This window comes from Penaeus vannamei, chromosome 18 (assembly GCF_042767895.1).
Source record: "Penaeus vannamei isolate JL-2024 chromosome 18, ASM4276789v1, whole genome shotgun sequence".
In the NCBI taxonomy this organism is placed as follows: Eukaryota; Metazoa; Arthropoda; class Malacostraca; order Decapoda; family Penaeidae; genus Penaeus; species Penaeus vannamei.
Genome location: NC_091566.1, coordinates 35,761,760 through 35,781,759, shown reverse-complemented (window position 1 = coordinate 35,781,759; position 20,000 = coordinate 35,761,760). Strand labels below are relative to the sequence as shown.

The 20,000-nt window shown below is 37.0% G+C and overlaps 2 protein-coding genes across 5 annotated transcripts in view; one reads left to right on the top strand and one right to left on the bottom strand.

Moving 5' to 3' along the window:
• The window catches only part of LOC113821669 (uncharacterized), a 29,067-nt gene extending 24,929 nt beyond the window's left edge, over positions 1 to 4,138 (bottom strand). For 2 of the 4 annotated variants that reach the window (XM_070133245.1, XM_070133246.1), the window contains exon 1: positions 3,873 to 4,138. The gene's annotated coding sequence lies outside the window, so the exon portion shown is untranslated. The remainder of the gene's footprint in view (positions 1 to 3,872) is intronic. The other 2 variants (XM_070133248.1, XM_070133247.1) reach the window with 1 other exon arrangement.
• A 3,431-nt stretch (positions 4,139 to 7,569) lies between these two features.
• On the top strand, positions 7,570 to 18,821 carry Trmt112 (tRNA methyltransferase subunit 11-2). The gene is made up of 4 exons (XM_027377146.2): positions 7,570 to 7,775; positions 12,672 to 12,773; positions 12,910 to 13,002; positions 18,566 to 18,821. Exons 1-4 carry the CDS (start codon positions 7,698 to 7,700, stop codon positions 18,665 to 18,667), a joined length of 375 nt encoding a protein of 124 aa, XP_027232947.1. The 5' UTR covers positions 7,570 to 7,697; the 3' UTR covers positions 18,668 to 18,821.
• Positions 18,822 to 20,000: the final 1,179 nt, after the last annotated feature.

Sequence of the window (20,000 nt, the reverse complement as noted above, 5' to 3'; positions counted from 1 at the left end):
GGTAGGTAGATTGATAGATGACTGAATAGACAATCTGTCTACTCAACCATCTATCAATCTAACCATCTAACTATCTATCTTTCGTTCCATCTATTTATCTATCTATCTTTATATAAAAATATATAACGTATGTCTATCTATCTGTCTAACTGCCTATCTACTTATCTATCTATCTACCTATCTATGCATCTGCCTATCACCCACTCAACCAATTAATCAGTCAATCAACGAAAACGTGTGTGTGTGTTTGTGTGTATGTGTAGATGAATAGCTAGAGACAGGTTGTCATAAATATATATAGGCATATGCATACATATCGAGAGATACATATGTTGATAGATAAACAGATAGGCAGAAAGATCAACAGATATTGCTGTCTTACTAAATATTTCGCAAGGATATTCTGGTTCTCACTGCACTATCTTTAACATCAGATGTTATTTTCATTTAGTTTTAATTAATTTCCTGAGTTTATCTCGAGCAAACTTTTTTTTCCTGAATAAAGAAGAACAAGTCCAATCGTGTTTCCGCTTAGATGATTCATGTGATCGATACATGTTTAGACACGATTAGGAATAGCAAGATCTGATGAATGAGTAAGTGCGTGCATAACTGAATGATAATAATAACTGATGAATAATTAATCACACACACACACACACACAATTTCTCAACAATGTTCTGGTTCTCATCTGCACTATTGTTTATTTTAGATGGGAATTGGGTCAAGATCAAGTGCGGTCATGTTTATCTAATTCATGTACTAAGGATACGTGTTGAGACAAGTATGGCCATAGCGAGATTTGATTGATAAGTTGACATTGTTTATTCTGTGAATTTCCGTCGACTTAATTGTTTTTCCTTAATAGTGAAGATCATGTTTTTTCTTGTGATAATTGCGATTTTCATGTTTAGACACGTTTGGCCATAGCGAAGTTGTATCTGTTATCTGTTACCAACTGATGTTACCGTAATACCTTTCATAATGAGGAAAAAGTCATGTGCTTGACCATTTTGTTTACGGCAAAAGCTTACTTATTATAAAAATACAAAAGAAAATAAATAAGAAGAAAAAAATGGTAATACGTGTAATATCGTCGATGTGTATTTTTTATAATGCTTAATTTGTTTCGGGGGGGGGGGGGTTGTCCATACTTACTCATTATTAGCTCATCCTCATGCATTCCTTTCGTATTCTGAATATGCTGTATCGCGCAATATATAGCACATAGACTAGTACATATATATGAATATACACGTACATGAACAAAATACTTTACACAGTGAAAAAAAACAACCACGACCATACGTTCCTTATCTTTCACTGTCAAACAATAATCATAATAAATGAACATTCAATTCTTATCAATCATATGCCTACCAATAAGACCAGATGAGAAAGCCAGAAGTCTAACCCATGTGTGAACCATGCTTTATGACGCATAGGAAAGTCCAGCTGTAAAGAATTTCATTCAAACCAAAGATAGAGTAGGCAGCCAGAATGTTACATAGATGAAAAGATAGATAGATACATTGACTGCGAAATGTGTGCATATGTGTGAATATATTATATATATATATATATATATATATATATATATATATATATATATATATATATATATATATATATTTGTGTGTGTATATATGAATATATATACATGTATATGTGTCTATATATATATATATATATATATGTATATGTGTCTATATATATATATGTATGTATGGATATGTGTACATACATACATACATACATACATATATATATATATATATATATATATATATATATATATATATATATATATATATATATATGTATGCATGTATGTATGTATGGGCACGTGTGTGTGTGTATGTGTGTGTGCCTATTGCGATAAACAAAATGCTATATATACATGATAACAAAGTTGAGAAATGGTATTTGTCTGAAGTATTTGTACGAAACAGCAGACACCTGATGTTATTTAGTGGTTAGTGTGTGTTTTAACCAGAGAAAAGATTGGCCAGAGTATATCGCCACATAATAATTAATCAGTATGGAATAATAAGTGTTCGAGAATTCTAAACTTGGGTAATCTTGAATCATTTGAGACAAAGATCACACGTGTTCTGTGGAGATAAAGGACACTGAAAGATAATTGATTCTTGCTTTTAATTTTATTTCGGTTGACATAAAGTAAAGCAATTTAAATATTTAAAATTCTTCGTAGTTCGCTCTGCATCACGCATTCACAGGACTGGTCTTCTGGCACTTCCAGATGATACGTCAGAAATCCGGCTTCATCTGACTGGACAAACAGTGGAATCCATTTAACTTGCACGGCTGAAGGAAGACACTCCGCATTCGTCTGTTGACAGAAGCTACCCTCTGGAAGGCATTTCTTCAGGACCACGTACTGGGGTTCGTAATTCAAGTCGTGCAGTTGGCTGTCCTTTGGTAGAAGATCCGAAACCTTAAAATGTAGCTCCTTGGGTTCGCATCCCATGGACATGAGTTCAGACAATAATTCTTCTTGTCGTCTGTTATCCTCGTCAGTTCTAGGATTCACAGAAACGATTTCTCCGATGCTTATATTCTTTTTATTTTCGATAATGCTGTCGTTTTGAGTAGATGTATTATATTCATTACACGTATATCCATTTACTTCTTCCTCGCATGTTTTGTGATTAAGGCACATGACCAGCGGTATAATAATAATTACGGATATCGCCGCGACACCTCCAAGACAGCACAATATCTTCTGTTGCATTTTCCAGCTGCTGCCCTGCGTTTCTTGTCCGCTGTTATTTTCCGGATCACAAAGTGCCTCTTTTTCTGCCATTTTGTTCCAACTGTGCACTCAGGTTTCAGTGAGTTCTTGCCGGTGAGAAGATTTCAGCCAAGTAAGAACGGCAAAGCTTGACTGATACGTCTGCCTCGGGTGGATATCACGCAGCGACTGGCTTTATCTTAACACGTTGCGCCACAGATTGGATTGTTTTTTTCTAGACATATGTTCAAGAAATATGTATTCTCAATACTTAGTCTCAAAGTTATCAAAATCTGAATGTTATATTGTTTGTTTTATGCAAAATTTACAAAATTCGTGTGCACAATTGCTATTCTTTTGCGATATTTTAATAATCATTACGAACTAATCGTGACGCAATCCTTGCCGACACCTATACCAAACGTTTTCGACATGTATAAGTTTCACATACGCGTGCCACACACACACACACACACACACACACACACACACACACACACACACACACACACACACACACACACACACACATCTACATCTATTTATTTATCTATATATACATTTGTGTGTATATACATATATATAATATTCATATATATGATATATATACACATATATATGTACCTGCGAGGATGTCCAGGGGCACCAGATGACAGTATTGCGTCATGTGACGAATAGTATTATTCATTCAAGATTTTGGATATATCTAACTGCAATCTAGCCCGATCAGTGAGACAAATATACCGTATTTTGCCATGTGCTGTCTGTCTTAGAAGTAGAATGAGATTCAGAACATAATATAGGCACGCACGTTTGTGTGTAATATGGCCAATGTATGTCGGTGGGGGGGGGGGGGTGTACGTGCGTGTGTGTGATACTATGGAGATTGCATGAAGGCTGGAATATTCGGGAACCTTCTCTGTCACGTTTTCAAAATGAACCGGGGTGCCATTATCATCCCCTAAAGCAGGGCAACATTCCGCATTTTGTTTACATTAAAATATCTCACATATTATAGAAACCCTTTCATTATATACCTGAAAAACACTTTCCTTATTCATTACAGCGCAAAGTAAACTACATCAGAGGCCTACATAAAACGGGAATATTACTTACTGGGTAGCAGGATGTGTCGTCATTTCTTGGCGGAAATTACGTAGCAAACATAACGACAAATCGCTATCTATCCCTAATCAGATGAACCCGAATAAAGAATAACACTAGCATCTGAAAGGCTTCACTGCGTGGATCGTAATCCTAACGTATAACGTAAATCCATAACGAACTAAAACGATTTAAGACATATGAATCACGAATTTTGCTCTTCTAGAACTTTCGAGTTGACGATTGAATCTTACTCCTTGAGAATGTTCGAGAAACCGCTTATCAGTGTTATCAGCCGAGCACCGTCTGTTCTGCTAGACTGCAAGGTCGCCTATTTTGCAATAACTTTCTTTCGTGTAACAAATTTGTATTCAAAGCAGTAAATATTCAGACTTTCAAGAAAATCGTCGTAACATTGCCTACAGCCTAAATAATTTTCCTTCATATCACCCAGACTACCTAAAAAGTTCGTCTAAAACGTTCTTGTGATGCCTGAAAGCTATTTTAAGGAGGCGGAGCTTCTTATCGGTAACAATATAAAAGGGTACATTTCCCCCCTCACTTTCAGTCTCCTGCTAGCTACCACCGTCAACGTTCTTCTAAACGTTTGCTGCAACATCCTCGGAACTTCTAAGCGTTTGCCAACAAGAAACTTTGCGGAACAAGATAATCATGTATTCAACCAGACAAATTGTTAATGCCGAGGGAGGTATAAGATTAAACGAAAATATACCAGAAAGTGATCCAATGTTTTTCGAAGTTGTAGAGACGAATGGCACTGAACAACCTGTTCGAGCCACCACGAAAATCTGGATTGCATCATTAATCACCATTTTATTAGTGTTATCAGTCGTAATCCCACTTGGCGTGTGGCAAATTGTTCGTAAACGTGAACCAACATGCCATGCGAGACTGAACACGGATTCCAATACAACTGCTCAAAACTACAGTACTAATGCCGATGAGACCAACACTACTATTCAAAACTACAGTACTAATTCTTACGAAACTAATACAATCACTGCAAAAGTTTCACTTGAACGTCCTACAAACGAAGAAGATTTTATTCAATTCCAAAAGAACATAGATAGAATTAACTCAGTTGTGTGCGAACCTAAATTACAAAATTATTCTACCAAGATATTTCTCCCAAAAGACCACTTTCTCCGTGAAGAGGAGTTTGAACCCGAGCTTGTAGGAATATACAAGTGTGATGAAAACAGCCACTGCCAAGGCACGGGTAAGCGATGTGTCTCCTCAGCCAAGCGCGAGGAAAAGATTCCAATTCTTTACAAGAAACCTGGATACAAACTAGTGACGTACGATTTGACTGTTCTCGAAGATCTGTCCTGTTCTTGTGCATCAGGGAATTAATTTCGAAAAATTAAACGGCTTGTTATGTTCTATTTTTTATCTGGTGCAAAACTTTATGACATACACGTGCGCATGAGTGTTGATAGGCAGTTTCAACCGAGTGCTCAGGAGCGTGACGGGCAGAATTTAAGATTAATTTACGTTTATTTGTAAATGAAAAAAAAAATCTCCACATTTCTCTATTCTAGCCCAAGTATATATATATATATATATATATATATATATATATATATATATATATATATATATATATATATATTATCAGTTGTAAAGTTATAATGCATGATTATAATAAGTGAGCTCACACAGCTGGAATTTTGTAATCCTGTATACCATCTAACAGAACAATGAGGTGCACTTACATAATAAGCTTATACAAAAAAAAAAAAAAAATCAGATGTTGACTTTAAACTTTTAATGCATTACCTTAAAAAATGTTTAACCATCAAAATCCCCTTTTTCTAAAACTAGACAGCAGATTTCACTAGCCTGGGGTATGTCCTCTTTTGCCTGACACAAAAATTGTCCAAGCAGGCTACTGATTCTAAAATGAATCATACAAAAATCGATTTTATAGATGCAGATTGTGCATGACTGGTTTTTCTTGTACCCCCTCACTCGAAATAAAATATGAACGAATTTCTAAATAAATGTTTATATTTTTCCCTCACACAATATATCATTGATACATGTTCAACCACCAGTGCTCTAGAATGACCAGTGCGTCACACCGGTGATGGGTGTGAAACAGCTTTTTATAAGAAAGGTCTTGCCTGTATAATGAATATGAGAAGCTATTGTGAAATACTGTGTTAAACTATGTATATACTCGAGAGCAGCGTCGCGACCCCGTAGGCGCCGCGACCCAGCTCGCGCGCGCGCCAGCCTTATGAAGTCGAAGAATCCATGGAAAAGCAAAGCAGATACAAATGTTCCATAGCAGCCATGGCTAATAAATTAAATCTTGGGGAAGTGGTGTGTGTGTGTGTGTGTGTGTGTGTGTGTGTGTGTGTGTGTGTGTGTGTGTGTGTGTGTGTGTGTGTGTGTGTGTGAGTGAGTGAGAGAGAGAGAGAGAGAGAGAGAGAGAGAGAGAGAGAGAGAGAGAGAGAGAGAGAGAGAGAGAGAGAGAGAGAGAGAGTCAGTCAGTCAGTCAGTCAGTCTGGACAAGTCTTGAGGGGACAGCCATGCTGATTTGTTTTTGTTGATATTTCAGCATACTTTGTGAAATGAGGTGAGCGATGGTTTCCCCGAACTCGCTCTATGCCTTGCAGTGTTTTCAGCAACCAATCAGATTTATGGCGAATAATGACGTCAATGACGGCAGCCTAACTCCAAACGCGGTGGACTTTCAGTAGTCTTTAAAAGACGGCTAATTATACAGGCCATTCTACGGAAATTCGTCTGTTAAACGGAAACAAAAGACAAAAGACGGATGGTGACGTCACCGGATTTTTTTTCGTAGGCTGTATTTTAGTTATTTCTTTTTTTTTTTTAATGACTACAGATGATTTGATGCAAATGAAAGTTCCATTTTATTATTCATATCCGTTTTCTTCATTATCTAATGTGTAGAGAACGACAGAGATGCTACTACGGAAAAGCGGCTAACTCTCGGCTAATTATTGCATCAACAGAAGGAAGGACCAATAAATATGATTGGAAATGAAAGAGGCGAGAAGCCTGTCAACAAATGAAATAGATTTTTGTTAATTGATTATTTACACCAGAAATTCACTATCTTATCTTATTTTCCTTCACCCAAAAAGAAGTGTTCATTACTGGAAGAATAAAAACGAAATATCCGTAGTTCCAAAAGGAACTGACATTTGAACCTTAGAAGTTAACCTGTGTTATACTGAATTAATGTGTTGATGACGGAAAATAAAAGTTGTCTTTATTATGTATTCAATGTTTCACGGAATGGAAAGGGGAAATGCAATAAAACTGAAAGTATTCAAAAACGATTCCAACATACAAAATGTTTTGTATCTTGAAAAAGTATAAATGAAAAGAATACTGAAAAGAAAATTTATACAATATCCAAAAAGTTACGTTTGATGTTGACATGCAAGGAAAGCAACAGTGGGTTCCTGCAAGAGCATTTTTGACAAATACAAAACTGAAAAATATATATGAATTCTGGAATCATTCCATAAATCAGTATCCCAACATGTAAACTCCAATACTATACATTAAATCAGTCTGAACCTATGAATATAAACAACCATAAAAACACAATTCAAATACTTTTAAATTTTCACAGATATCACATCTAGAGAAAATATCAAGGCATGAAATACATTTTATGTGAAAAATCTCTCTTCCGTAACCCTGATCTAAGGACAAGTCTCGATCCTTCTGCTCGAGATCGAAAAGTTACATGTGTAGGCCATACTACACTATATTTCACGTTGTTGTTATATTTCCCTTGTTTTTAAGATTTTACTCACAGTTATTAGAAGAATGAAGCTCATTACGCATAATATGTTGACTAGTAAAGGTATAAAGAACGTAAAGGAGGGATTTCCGCTAAAGATACAGGTAACATTCTTGTGTATTTTTGAAATAATGGACTGATTAATTAATTTACTTTCATTGCTATATATTTATTTATGTGCTTACTTTTATTTCTTGTTAAATGTTGCTTCTCTGATAGTGTATAATGAATTAGTGTTATATTACATGCATACTAGACATATTTCTTCATCCACACACTTTATCAATCATAAAATGTATTTATTGTCATTGATAATGCTCATCTAATATTAATACGAATGAATTGCTTGACATGTTGGTATTTTCCAGTTGCACACAACCATCAATTCTTGCAATTATTATTCTTATTGTATACTTTTCCCACAGCCATGTAGTACAAGATCCCAGACCCACATCTGATCTCTGTAGTCTCCGGTAATATTTTGGAATACCTTTGAATAACTGACCAAGGTGGTTTTGATATTGAGGGATTCATATCACTCGCTGCTATATCCAAATTATGATGCAGAACCCCACCACCTAATTGCGCTGTAGGGAGAACACGTAATGGAACTCCATATCACGAAATGGAATGTTATACACGAAATGGAACATAATATTGTGTAATTTACCAAATGATGCGCAGTACAAGGCACAAATAACCTTTTTTATGCCTCAGTTGTGTTCATATGTTCAACTTAGTGTTGCAGGTATCAATGCACGGAAACCAAATCGGGAAAACACATCAACAAGGCTCTGTGCCACCTGCTGGCCAACATAGCAGAAGTGCTGCCATCTGGCAAAAGCTCAATAGAATAACAGCTGAACAGCAACAATGTCAGACTTACGAATAATGATATAATATAAAAAGTAGTCTAGTCTACTTAATTAACGGTAATTATTTGATTGACACATTGCTTGACACGTTGCTTGTGCTCGCTACATGGCAGCAGCTCTCCCACAGGCCGTGGGCCCATCTATTATCGGCCATACCTTGAAATCTCTGGCGAAATTACAGTTAATCCTCTCTGGGTATTTGCATATGGTTCAAGAGGGGATGCCTGCATGTGTATCTGAAGGTTTGCACACAAAAAAGACCTCTTTTCATTCCATTTCGTATACGGCATTCCATTTCACGCAATGAAATTACAATACGTGTTTCCCCAGACCCCCTAATTGGTGACAATCTTGGCCCCACTAGCAAGGGAGATCATGGAAGGTACCAAGGAAATTGCAGGGTAAGATATTGAGTAATATACAGAGAATCATTCTCTTTAGTGTTTAATGCACGGGGCTGTGACACATATGACCACCCCTCCTGGGGGGCTGTAGCCCCCAAACCCCTGCAATGGAAGATAAAGAATCCTCCATGTATTTGCAGCAGGGTAGAGCATACATGTGGGAGTGCCTGATGCCATATCTCTCCGATGCTCAATCCTGCTATGAATATGTGGAAGATTCTTTGTTTTCCTTGCCAGAGGGTGGCCCGGTTAGAAAATATGTTATTTTTCGCGGACATGTCATAGTAAGCAATGACAATGATATTCTGTGACTTACTAATGAAGTGATTGTTATTTATATATTTGTTTAAAATATGGATGGGCTTTGTTTTGTTTTGTTACATTAGTTATGTTTGAATTCAAATATCTGCAAGAAGGAAAATTGGATGCAAGCAAAAATGATCGTAGCCTCTACTCAAAACTGTTAGAGATTGGCGTCACTAGAAGCATTTGCCTGTTTTCCAACCTGGGAAGTTGGGAGGCAGTAGTCCCCCCATTATGGGGTTGCACTGCATCAGACAATATAGTGACTGATGATTCATATTTTATCCCACAATATCCTTTCATATTTTATCCTACAGTTTTGCTTGTACCTTTCATACCTTCCCCTGCTCTCAGGGCCAAGAATGATAGGGTTTGGGGGGTTCCATAGCATAATTCCTATATATATATGTTTACTAATAGGTGAGAGGAATTGTTGCGATCGGTTATGAGGTGTTGAGAAAAATTATCCTTTTTCCCTAGTGGGGGCTCCATACCTGGACGCCCACATGATTGCGTACTTTTTACACAGCATTTGTTGTGATCTAATTTCTTGTTTTCTAAAGTTATTTTTTGCCTATGCAGATTATTTCATGTATTAGTGAGAGCAGTTTTTCTTTTGGATTATTTTAGTGCCATTACATTTTCCTGTTAATGTATACCAAAAGATTGTGTTGCACAGCTTTCTTATTATGTGAAGACAATACCATGGATGAAAAGTGCTATATTTTTGGTCATTGTGTTTATTACAGGCAAATTTTAATCTGTACTACATGGGTGTGGGAAGCTGAAACTGTAACCCCCCACTCCTTTGCCCATTGTTTTCATGGGGATTTGGTCTTATTGGTGGGGATCATCTTAGGCCTCAGCCCTCGACTTGAGTAATGTAGCACAGTCTTTTCTTTTTCCCTGTTCCATTTTCTTCTTTTCTTCCACCCCTTTTACAATCCATTTCCTAAGCTCTGAAACCTGTGCTGCAAGGATGAAAGGTTGTTTCTGTGCTAGTCATGAACAGTCTATGGTAGCCATGGGCATGGTATTTCCTGGTATAATTGTATTCATATTAAGGGCAATGCTGTTTGCCCCTTTAGTAACAAGCCACTCACTTTAATTATCCTGATTCCCTGACCCAAGGCTCTCCTTTGACCATGACCCTGGACACTGCCACTACTACCCTCTCCTCAATGCCTACTATCATCTCAGTCCAGTCCAAATCATCCACCCAGGTCATTAATCAACCTCCAGAAATCTTTCCTCCTCTCCTAACATCCTCTACTTCATCTCCACCACCCTCACAGCTCTCTAAATCTACTACCCCCTTTTCCCTTATTATTACTGCACCTTTAGTGTCACCTATCCACCGTATTACATCTTTCAAAACTACTTTCACTTTCACATGTTCCTGTCCTTCTGCTACCCCCACATTTTGAATACTCTTTTTAGTCCAGCCAAATATGACATATTTTTTGTGATCCCCTCTATAGACCCATACTCTGACTAAAAACTCCTCTTTCAGCAATATCTCCAAAAACAAATAGGCAAAGTATCCTTCTGCAGCCCTTCTGAATGTTCCCACCTTGTCATAGTTACATCCTAATCCCAAGTTAAGGAATTATCAGTCCTGACTGACTCTCTTGGAAAGCCCATTCTTGCCCAACCTTATCCTACCCTTACTACTTGTACGGGCACTGTCTCCATCTCCCCAACAAACAGGCCTGTCTATGAAAAGTATTGGTCAGATCGTGGAGAAGACTTACTCACCTGCCTTGTGGACTATAATACAATATCAGTACAATGCTAAACCATTCCTCAAATGGGCCACCGCAAGTGCTCCACCAATATTACCAAGATTACTTTCCGTAGACATGACCTCCCCAAGATGTTCATATTGATGGCACAGAGTCCTTCATTCTCTAACCATATCAATCTCCTCCTGTCATACTAATTGTTGCCCTGCCAAACTCTGCTGCTCGGCAGCCTGATGTCCTCTATGTGCCCAACCATGTCATGATTAATCAAACTGCTCTGCACTGTAACGAAATGTGCCAACTGTGGTGGTTCCCATAATGTATTTTATGGGGGCTGCCCTACATACAAGTTTGAGTCTCTGGTGACTATTTTCGGATTCAAACATGGCTTCACCTTATGTGAGGCCAGACAGGAAGCACGTTGACTAGGTTTTTCTCTTACTCCCAACTCTCCTGTTTCATCTGCATCATCCCCCCCCTACTTGCCCCTTATCCCTTCTGCTTCCCCCAGCTTACACAGGTAACACTCTGTCACAACCCCCCCCCCCTTCCTTGAATTCTCTCCCTCTTACCCTTTTCACTACTACATCTTTCTATAGTGCTATTTGACCTTTGATGTTTAACACATTTATTTTGCTTTGTAACCATTAACCATTGTCATGTTTCTTTACGTCATTCATGTTAGCAGTAATGGGATTCTGTAGAAGAGCTTTGCTTCTCTAATGATAAAGTATGTGTTATTGAAAGACTGACAGATAGTTGATGATAAATTTTACAAATTATGAATTGTATACCCATTCTATGAAGTTCATCTTTGGGGGAACGAGTCTAATCATAGTTTCATAAGTAGAAGATATCAAGTAATGGTTGAGGTTGATCTTTACCACATAAGGGCTCGCAAGTTAGAGCTATTTCTTCAATTGACGTTAAATTGCCAGATAGGACTAGAAGCTCCATCTTGCCATGATATACAGAGTCAGGGTTTGTTGACATTTGCTAGATGTGCCAGGAAATAATTGCTCAACACTGCACCACTCTGATCCCTTCTTTGATTATTTCTTTAGATTGTGATGATATAGATCATGATTGTAGTGGCATGAAATATTCCAGAAAAGTTTGTGACTACAGTATCAAATTTATGTGCCATGCAAGTGACCAGACAAATAGTAAATATGAAATATGCGTATTTTGACCTGGTATCTAGGGACTGACATGAGTCAATATGTGTAGAATTTAGCTTCAGTTTTGCAGTGTATGGGTAATTTTGTTTTAGACATTGTTAGAGTTGCCAGGTACCAGTTACAACTTGGGCTACTTAGTGTATTGGCTTTTGGGTCTTCCACATTAATCAGTGACTTTCTGCCAGTGATAAGTTTGCTGTATTATGTTGTAGCACCCCCCCCCCCCCCACACACAGATACATATCTGTGCGGATATACACTTAAATGCATATATACATATACATGCATATATATACGTATATACATACACATATACATATAGTTATACAGGCATATGTATGTATATACTTACACATATATAAATATATATACATGCACATATATACATATACATACATGCATGCATATATACACACACACAAATATACATAGACATAGACATGTACAGAAAGTAGTTGATATTTTATTAATGTTGCCTTCTTTTGTTCACAGGCTGAGGAAGTGAGAAATGTGGATATTGATTTTGACCGGGAATTTATCTCTAGAACTATACCCAAGCTGGACTGGAATGCTCTCATATTTGCAGCGCAGTGTGTAAGTTTGCAGTTCTGTTTTTCATTTACCCTAATATATTTGATATATATCAATTTGAAAATAGACACTGACCTTTCTTGAAAGTTGTAATATCAGTGAGATAACAAGTATTGCTTAATTACTTTATCTACTGCAGGTAGGGCACCAAGAAGACCTCCCAGAGACCTTACCAGAGAGTTATGATAATGATGAAGACCTCCTGAAGAAGTTGCATCATATATTGCTGGAGGTATGACAATTCTATCGTGTTGCTCAGAATGAGTGGAAGTGGTTGTTTGATTCATGATATGGTTAGACCTGTAATGGATCAGTAGTGTAGCTGCATTGATTTAGATTTTGTTTAGATTAAATGTATACTCGATCATGTAAAACACTATATTAACCCACTAATGCCGGTATATCTTGAAGCCAAAAATAAAAGTTTCTGGGCGTGTACAAAATGAATCGGAGTGCGAGCCCTGATACAGCATCACACTGGCGGGACGCCTGGCAATTCTCTCTCTCACTCTCTCACTCACTCACTCACTCACTCACTCACTCACTCACTCACTCACTCACTCACTCACTCACTCACTCACTCACTCACTCACTCACTCACTCACTCACTCACTCACTCACTCTCTCTCTCTCTCTCTCTCTCTCTCTCTCTCTCTCTCTCTCTCTCTCTCTCTTCCTCTCTCTCTCTCTCTCTCTCTCTCTCTCTTTCTCTCTCTCTCTTCCCCCCCCCCCCCCCCCCCCCCCTTGTGTCTCATATGTGGGACACCCGTCGTAAGTGGGTTAAGATGACATTACTACCAGGAAGAGTAAATTTAAAGTATTTACCCCATTTATTATTTACATTCATCAGGAGACTTTCTTAATCCCAGACATGTATTAACATAGGTGGAAGAACTTAACGGCATACTAGATTATTTAGTAATCAAATTAATAAAACTATTTTTATCAGTTGAAAACATTGTAGTAACTACATTTTCTTCATTTCTTGTATAATGACTTTCTCTTGCTTTTATATAGTTGATGCGCATATGAGAAATATTAATTTGTAAAGATAACTATTAATCTCCCAGTACCATCTATCCTTCCAAGCTAGAGAAGTCACCCAGAACACATTTGGGGAAAAAAAGCATCTGCTTGACTGAAGGTTGTTAGAAAATAAAAAAAACTCTTGCTTACTACCTAAGTGCTATTAGGTGAGTCACCATATTACAGGGTTAATTGGCAAGTGGCCTCATCTTTCTTCCGTATCATTCAAACTTGATTATCCTTTGCTTCTACTAGAGTTAATGTTTTACTATACTCTGTTTATTCTTAATCACTGTAATTAACTTATTGACTGCCAGTGGCATTTATGTACACCAGAGGCATCACTATCACACAAATTAGTCATTATTTTGAATGTATTGTATTTTCCTTTGAGTGTTCCTTATCAAGTTTTGATTGCTATGTATGAAGTGTAGGGATCATTTTAAAAGTATTTCAAAATTTCAAATTGACCCACCCACCACAGTCCATTTGGTGGTTGATAATCCCCATTTCCGGGCGGTATCAAAGTTGGCGCTTGGGCCAGTCTGGGAACCAGCCTAGATGACAAAATCAGAGTGCAAGCTCCGATTTAGTGTCACACTGGTAGGACAGCTGGTCGTGGTCCTTATTCTGGGTGTCACATATGTATGACACCCAGTGCAAGTGGGTTAACTGGTTACACATACACCAAAATTTGAGCATTATGATTACTTGAGTGGTGATTCTCCAAGGTGTGTGGCTTGTAGGACATGCCTACTCTTATCAAGACTCCTTGCCTGCTCTTTGCATTGCTATTAACTCATATCCTAAGGACATGTTTAGTGCCCTTTACCAAGGTCTCTTTTTATAATTTGTTATGAAATTTCTAGATGACTGTTTTTATTGAGCAGAATCCATATTATATATCCAGGCAGTCTACAACTCAGTGTAATATTAGTAACATTATTATTTCATAGATATTTTTGTATCATTAAATTTCCTGCACATGGAAATAGTGTCCTCCCTGGAGCTACGGCTGTGCCAGTCATAGTGCACAGATGATACAGGCTATCCACATTTACCAGTGGAAATAATGCAAGAGCCCCTTCCTAAAGACCCATTGAGGCTAATTTCCTTCCAAAATCTTTGTGCATTCACTGTGGGATGTCCCCATAAGCCACTACTTGGCAGCAACATCTCTTTATGAGGTAGTCCTGTCACCTCGGCCCTCAGCCAATGTTTTCCATGACAAGACATTCCCATCACTCACCCTTTGTCCAAAAAATCTTCATAATGGAATGTCCTCATCACCCTGTAATACAGCCAAGGTTTTCCATGGCAAGACATTCCTGTCACCCAGCCCGTTCCCAAAAAACCTTCATGATGAGATCACGCTGTAATACATCAGTAGCATTATATTATTTTAGAAATATTTTTGTATTATTGAATTTTCCTTAATACTTATTGTGCAGCTTTTCACGGCAGTCAGGAACAGACTCTTGCACTAAGAAATCCTGGAAATCTTCCCGGGAGCTGGTGTTGTCGCAGACATGGCTCACAGATGGTACACTTTACCCACTTTTACCTGTGGAAATAATGCAAGAGTCCTTTCCTATAGGCCCACTGAATCTAATCTCATTCCAAAAACTTTGTGCACACAGTGAGATTGAAGATGGTGAATAAAAACATTCTGGGTACCACCACACGCCAAAAGTTAACAATTAATACAAAAGTCACACACAGTCTATTTTCATATTACGGAGACTGGTAATACAGAAGTAGAAAGAAACGTGAAAGTCATTTGTTTATTATACTAACCCCTAAAAACCACAAACCCACCAGCTTGTCTGTCCTCTCTGCTGCTGAAAGTTCCCTTTTACATATCAGGAAATGTGTATTTTATTATCATATATCAAACAAAAAGAGCAAAATCTTTTAAAGTTTGAAAATGATCCTTTGCTTGTGAATAAGAATAGGATTACATGTAACGTAACAGATTTTTTTTTTTTCGTTATATTAAACAATAAAATGTATGTTTTGATATATTTGATAAGGATCTTCATATATGAATGTTTTTAGAAATTATGTATTAGGAAGTAATCCATAATAGTATGGTTTTTAGGGATGAATGTCTCATAACTAGGGACAGGAAAGGACCCCTATGTCAGTTTTATCCCTGTGATGTTTGTTGACTCCCTTTAATAAAAACAAAAACTATGAAATTACAATTACCAGCTACTTCATTAATTGCTAAACTGATATTTTGATAAACAGTTATAAATGCTTTCTCTTGTTAATTATGCATGGAGGTATGAACAGTTATCATAGTATTCGATTTTCTAATTTTAACATTCTGTATGGAGCTCAAGTGGGGAACAGATGGAAACATTTCACCGTCTGTGCAAAGTTTGAGCATGGATCTGTCTTCTGAAGTAGTTTTTTCCCTCATTATGGCTAATTAGGAATTATGGAATTGAAAGCACGACAGCTACCAGAACAGGACACTGAAAAGGATGAAGTTGATTACAGTAGGAATATCCACATTATTACATACATTTCAGTATTTCCTGCCAAACTACTGTCTAAGCCAGAATCATGGTGGTTGCTTCCTTTTATTCTTTGATCCTCTAAGGACAATAATACAATGCATCAAGGAATAAACAACTTTTGTATATACAGTTAGTGCTGATTCCCTTGAGAACACTATGATCATCATGTTTACGTATCACACGACAGGAGGCGTTCTGTGGGGTAGTATAAACAGCCTTTTAGTACACATGATATCACTGTAGGACAGGGTACCGATTTGGCAGCGGCCAACTGGTATGAAGGAGCAGTGTGACAGTTGCCTTAGGGAAACTTGCAAAACACTACATTATATGTGCACAAAAGTTGTGAAAAACCCTGTCAGTTTTACAGCCCCTTACTCTGACAATACCCTTCTCCCAACATTATCTCCAAAAACAAGAAGGCAAAGTTTCCTTTCAAATTCATTCTGATAGTTCACCCATTGTCTCAGTTACAACTGAATTCCAAGCTCATGCACTATCTACCCTGACTGACCTCATTGGCAAACCTATTCCTGAACCTCTCTCTTCTCTTAATACTTGTACTGGAGCTGTTTCTGTCTCCCAGACTCATTTTCCTACCTACGACAAGAATTGGTCAGACAGTGAAAACAACCTACTTGCTTGCCTTGTTGATATGATGCAGTGGCAGTACAATGCTACACTGAGCCTCCAAGAGGCCAGCATAAGTCCCATAATAATATTGCCAAGATTAACTTCCAGAGACATGACCTCCCCCATGAAGTGTATATTGGTGGTGTCCTACCCTGTCTAACCATATAGATCTCTTCCTAATCAATGTCAGAAATGTTCCTCTGCTCCCCAGATATCTTTCCCCTCTTCATCAAACCACTTCACCCAACTCCCCCTATAGAAATTCTTGAAAACATCCAAAACTTCCTAAACATGACCCATGGGTACACTGCTCCCTCATACACCTTCCAATCCTTTTGTTCCTATTCGCTCTACATTTTAAGTATTTGCCGATATCCATCCTCCTCCTTCTCAAGTTCCCCCCTATCCCCATCCTCTAAAACTCTCCCAATACACCCCATCCTTTTCTTCTCTATGTACACCATTCCCTCTTTGTTCCCCATTATCGTTACAACTATCATCTGGATGCTCAGGTGAATCCCTTCGGTCACAACAGTATTCTTCTCCAGACCCCTCCCCTCTTGACATTCTTCCTGATACTTCACCACCTTTACCAGTCTCCTTTTCTCATTCCCTGGATTCTTCTCCTACTTTTCCAACAGCCATCTGTGTTTTTAAACAATGTCCCAATTACTAATCTCTGCTTTGGTTCAATTACTCCCTGTCTTTATACTTTGCTTTGGTTCAATTACTCCCTGTCTTTATACTTTTCACTACCATGCTATCCAATAATGTTCTGTAATCTTTGACATCTAACACATTTTATCCTAGTCTTTAACTTATCTTCACCCTTTTTGCCACAATACTTTGATGTCTAGCACATTTATTTGTTTCAACCATTCAATATTAACCATTACAGCAAATTCACGTCACTCACCCCTCAAGCCAAATTTTTTCATGATACGATGGTCACCTCATCTGGATCAAAGGGATTAATAAGGCCAATCAAAAGTTAATTCCAAGTATGATTTATTGTATGCATACCTGTATATGTGCATGCATTCCCTTCAGCAATCTTGTGTGGGTGTATACTTGTAATTTTATTTCAATAATTCATTGGAAGTACAATATTAAAAGTATGTTTCATGGATTTATTCTGTCCTATTATCTGGTAATTCTGACAATATCCTTACCTGACTGGAAACATTTTTTTTTTTTTTCTTTCTTTTTATGTGTGTTTCCTTAAACAGTAAGTTATTGAATTTTTGTCTGAAATATGATTAGTAAGAAACGTTCTTGGAAATCCTTCAAATTCAGATAGAATATGAATTTTATAGAAATAGCTAAAGCCACTGCACATTTTTATATTATAGTAAATTTGCATAGCATCATTACAGCTGATGAGAACACTTGTGTGGCTGCTTGCAGTGTGCAGTAGAGAATCTGCACAAATATTATCGTAATTGCATGTGCTAAGGATTCCATTATGATATCCTTTCATAAATATATCTCAGTGAAGTAAGAAGTAGCTACTTTATTTTTGGAACTAGATACTAGATAAGTTCTGGAATATCATCAACAAATGGATGATAAATCTGATAAATGATAAATTTTTCTCTTTTTCTTCAGGTGGAAGTGGTCAACGGCTGCCTGGAATGCCCAGAGACAAAGAGAAAATTTCCAATCAGCAATGGCATTCCAAATATGTTGCTAAATGAAGATGAAGTATAATTCAAATGAAAAGAAAATCTGTTTTGTACTTACCAAGTATGACATTGACAGAACAGATATATTTTATTCTCATATGATTTTTCCATATGTTTGTCAGTCACCTCATTAGAATATATGTAAGGCTCATTTTGTGATAGTAAAATGGATGTTAATGTATCGTTTTTTTATTTTGCAATTCTTTTCCTTATTGTCAGTGGATGCGTTGTTGCAGTTTTGTTAGAATCAAAGGTTATAAACACCAAAAGCGAGATAGAAGGACATGCAATGAAAATTCCTCCTACACCATTCTCTGATTGCTCTTTACATGACTGACTGATGATGAGGCAGCAATAATGCAGGAGAAATAAATTGTCACCAGAATTTATTGAAGGTGCCAGATCAAACTGATAAATGATTATTCAAAAAAAAATATCGGTCAAGTTTCTGAAATTCCTAAGTTGACATTTCTCCTCACTTCTAGATGTTATCTGGAATGAATGTGGATTTTTACTTTTCTTTTGTTAATAACTATAATGCCTCAACATTATCATTCAGAGAACTGTATCCGGCATCCATCCAGTCAATGCCCTGCACATATTTTACATTAGCAGTGTATTAATATTTGTGAATAAGGTTTCACTGCTACATAAAGACAGAAAACAGTGTTTCTACATGCCTGGAAGAAATCTGATAGAAATGTACAAATAAGGCATACTTAGACTCTGTTGAGGATGCACAACTTGTACGTTCTCATACAAAAAAGCATCTGTATGAGGAACTAGTAGTTATGGAAAAATGAGTTTTGCATTGTCATTCTGAATGATTAGCAGTAACCATAAGTAAGTGATTTTAGCTGATTTCCTTTAAATATTTAGGGTAAAATATAAAACTTTTACGAAGTAATGTTTGTATATACCTACATGAATGGAAGGTATTCCAAACAAAACTCTTGAGACTTTAATAAAATACATTTCATCAGAAATAAAAGGTATCTTACAGAGGTTTGCCAATTTTCAGTCTACCAAATATTTTGAAGTGATATAATTGATATGTTGGATTACAAAGATATTTAAAAGATTAGGAAATATGTAATAACCGAAGGTTCATTTCATGTATCTTTATTTTTACTAAAAAGCACCTTACCATATGTAGTTTTTTAAAGAATATTTAATACTGAAACAAGTTTGTCAAGTATCCCATTAACAAATTGGTATATTTTACTTTTGACCCTTATGTATACATACACTTTCTTGGTTTTACTGGTGTAAGGCATATCATTTGTGGTTATCCAATTTTTTTGGCACTCACACTCTTTTAATGCTGAGATTTAATGGATCAAGCCAAATTGAATCCC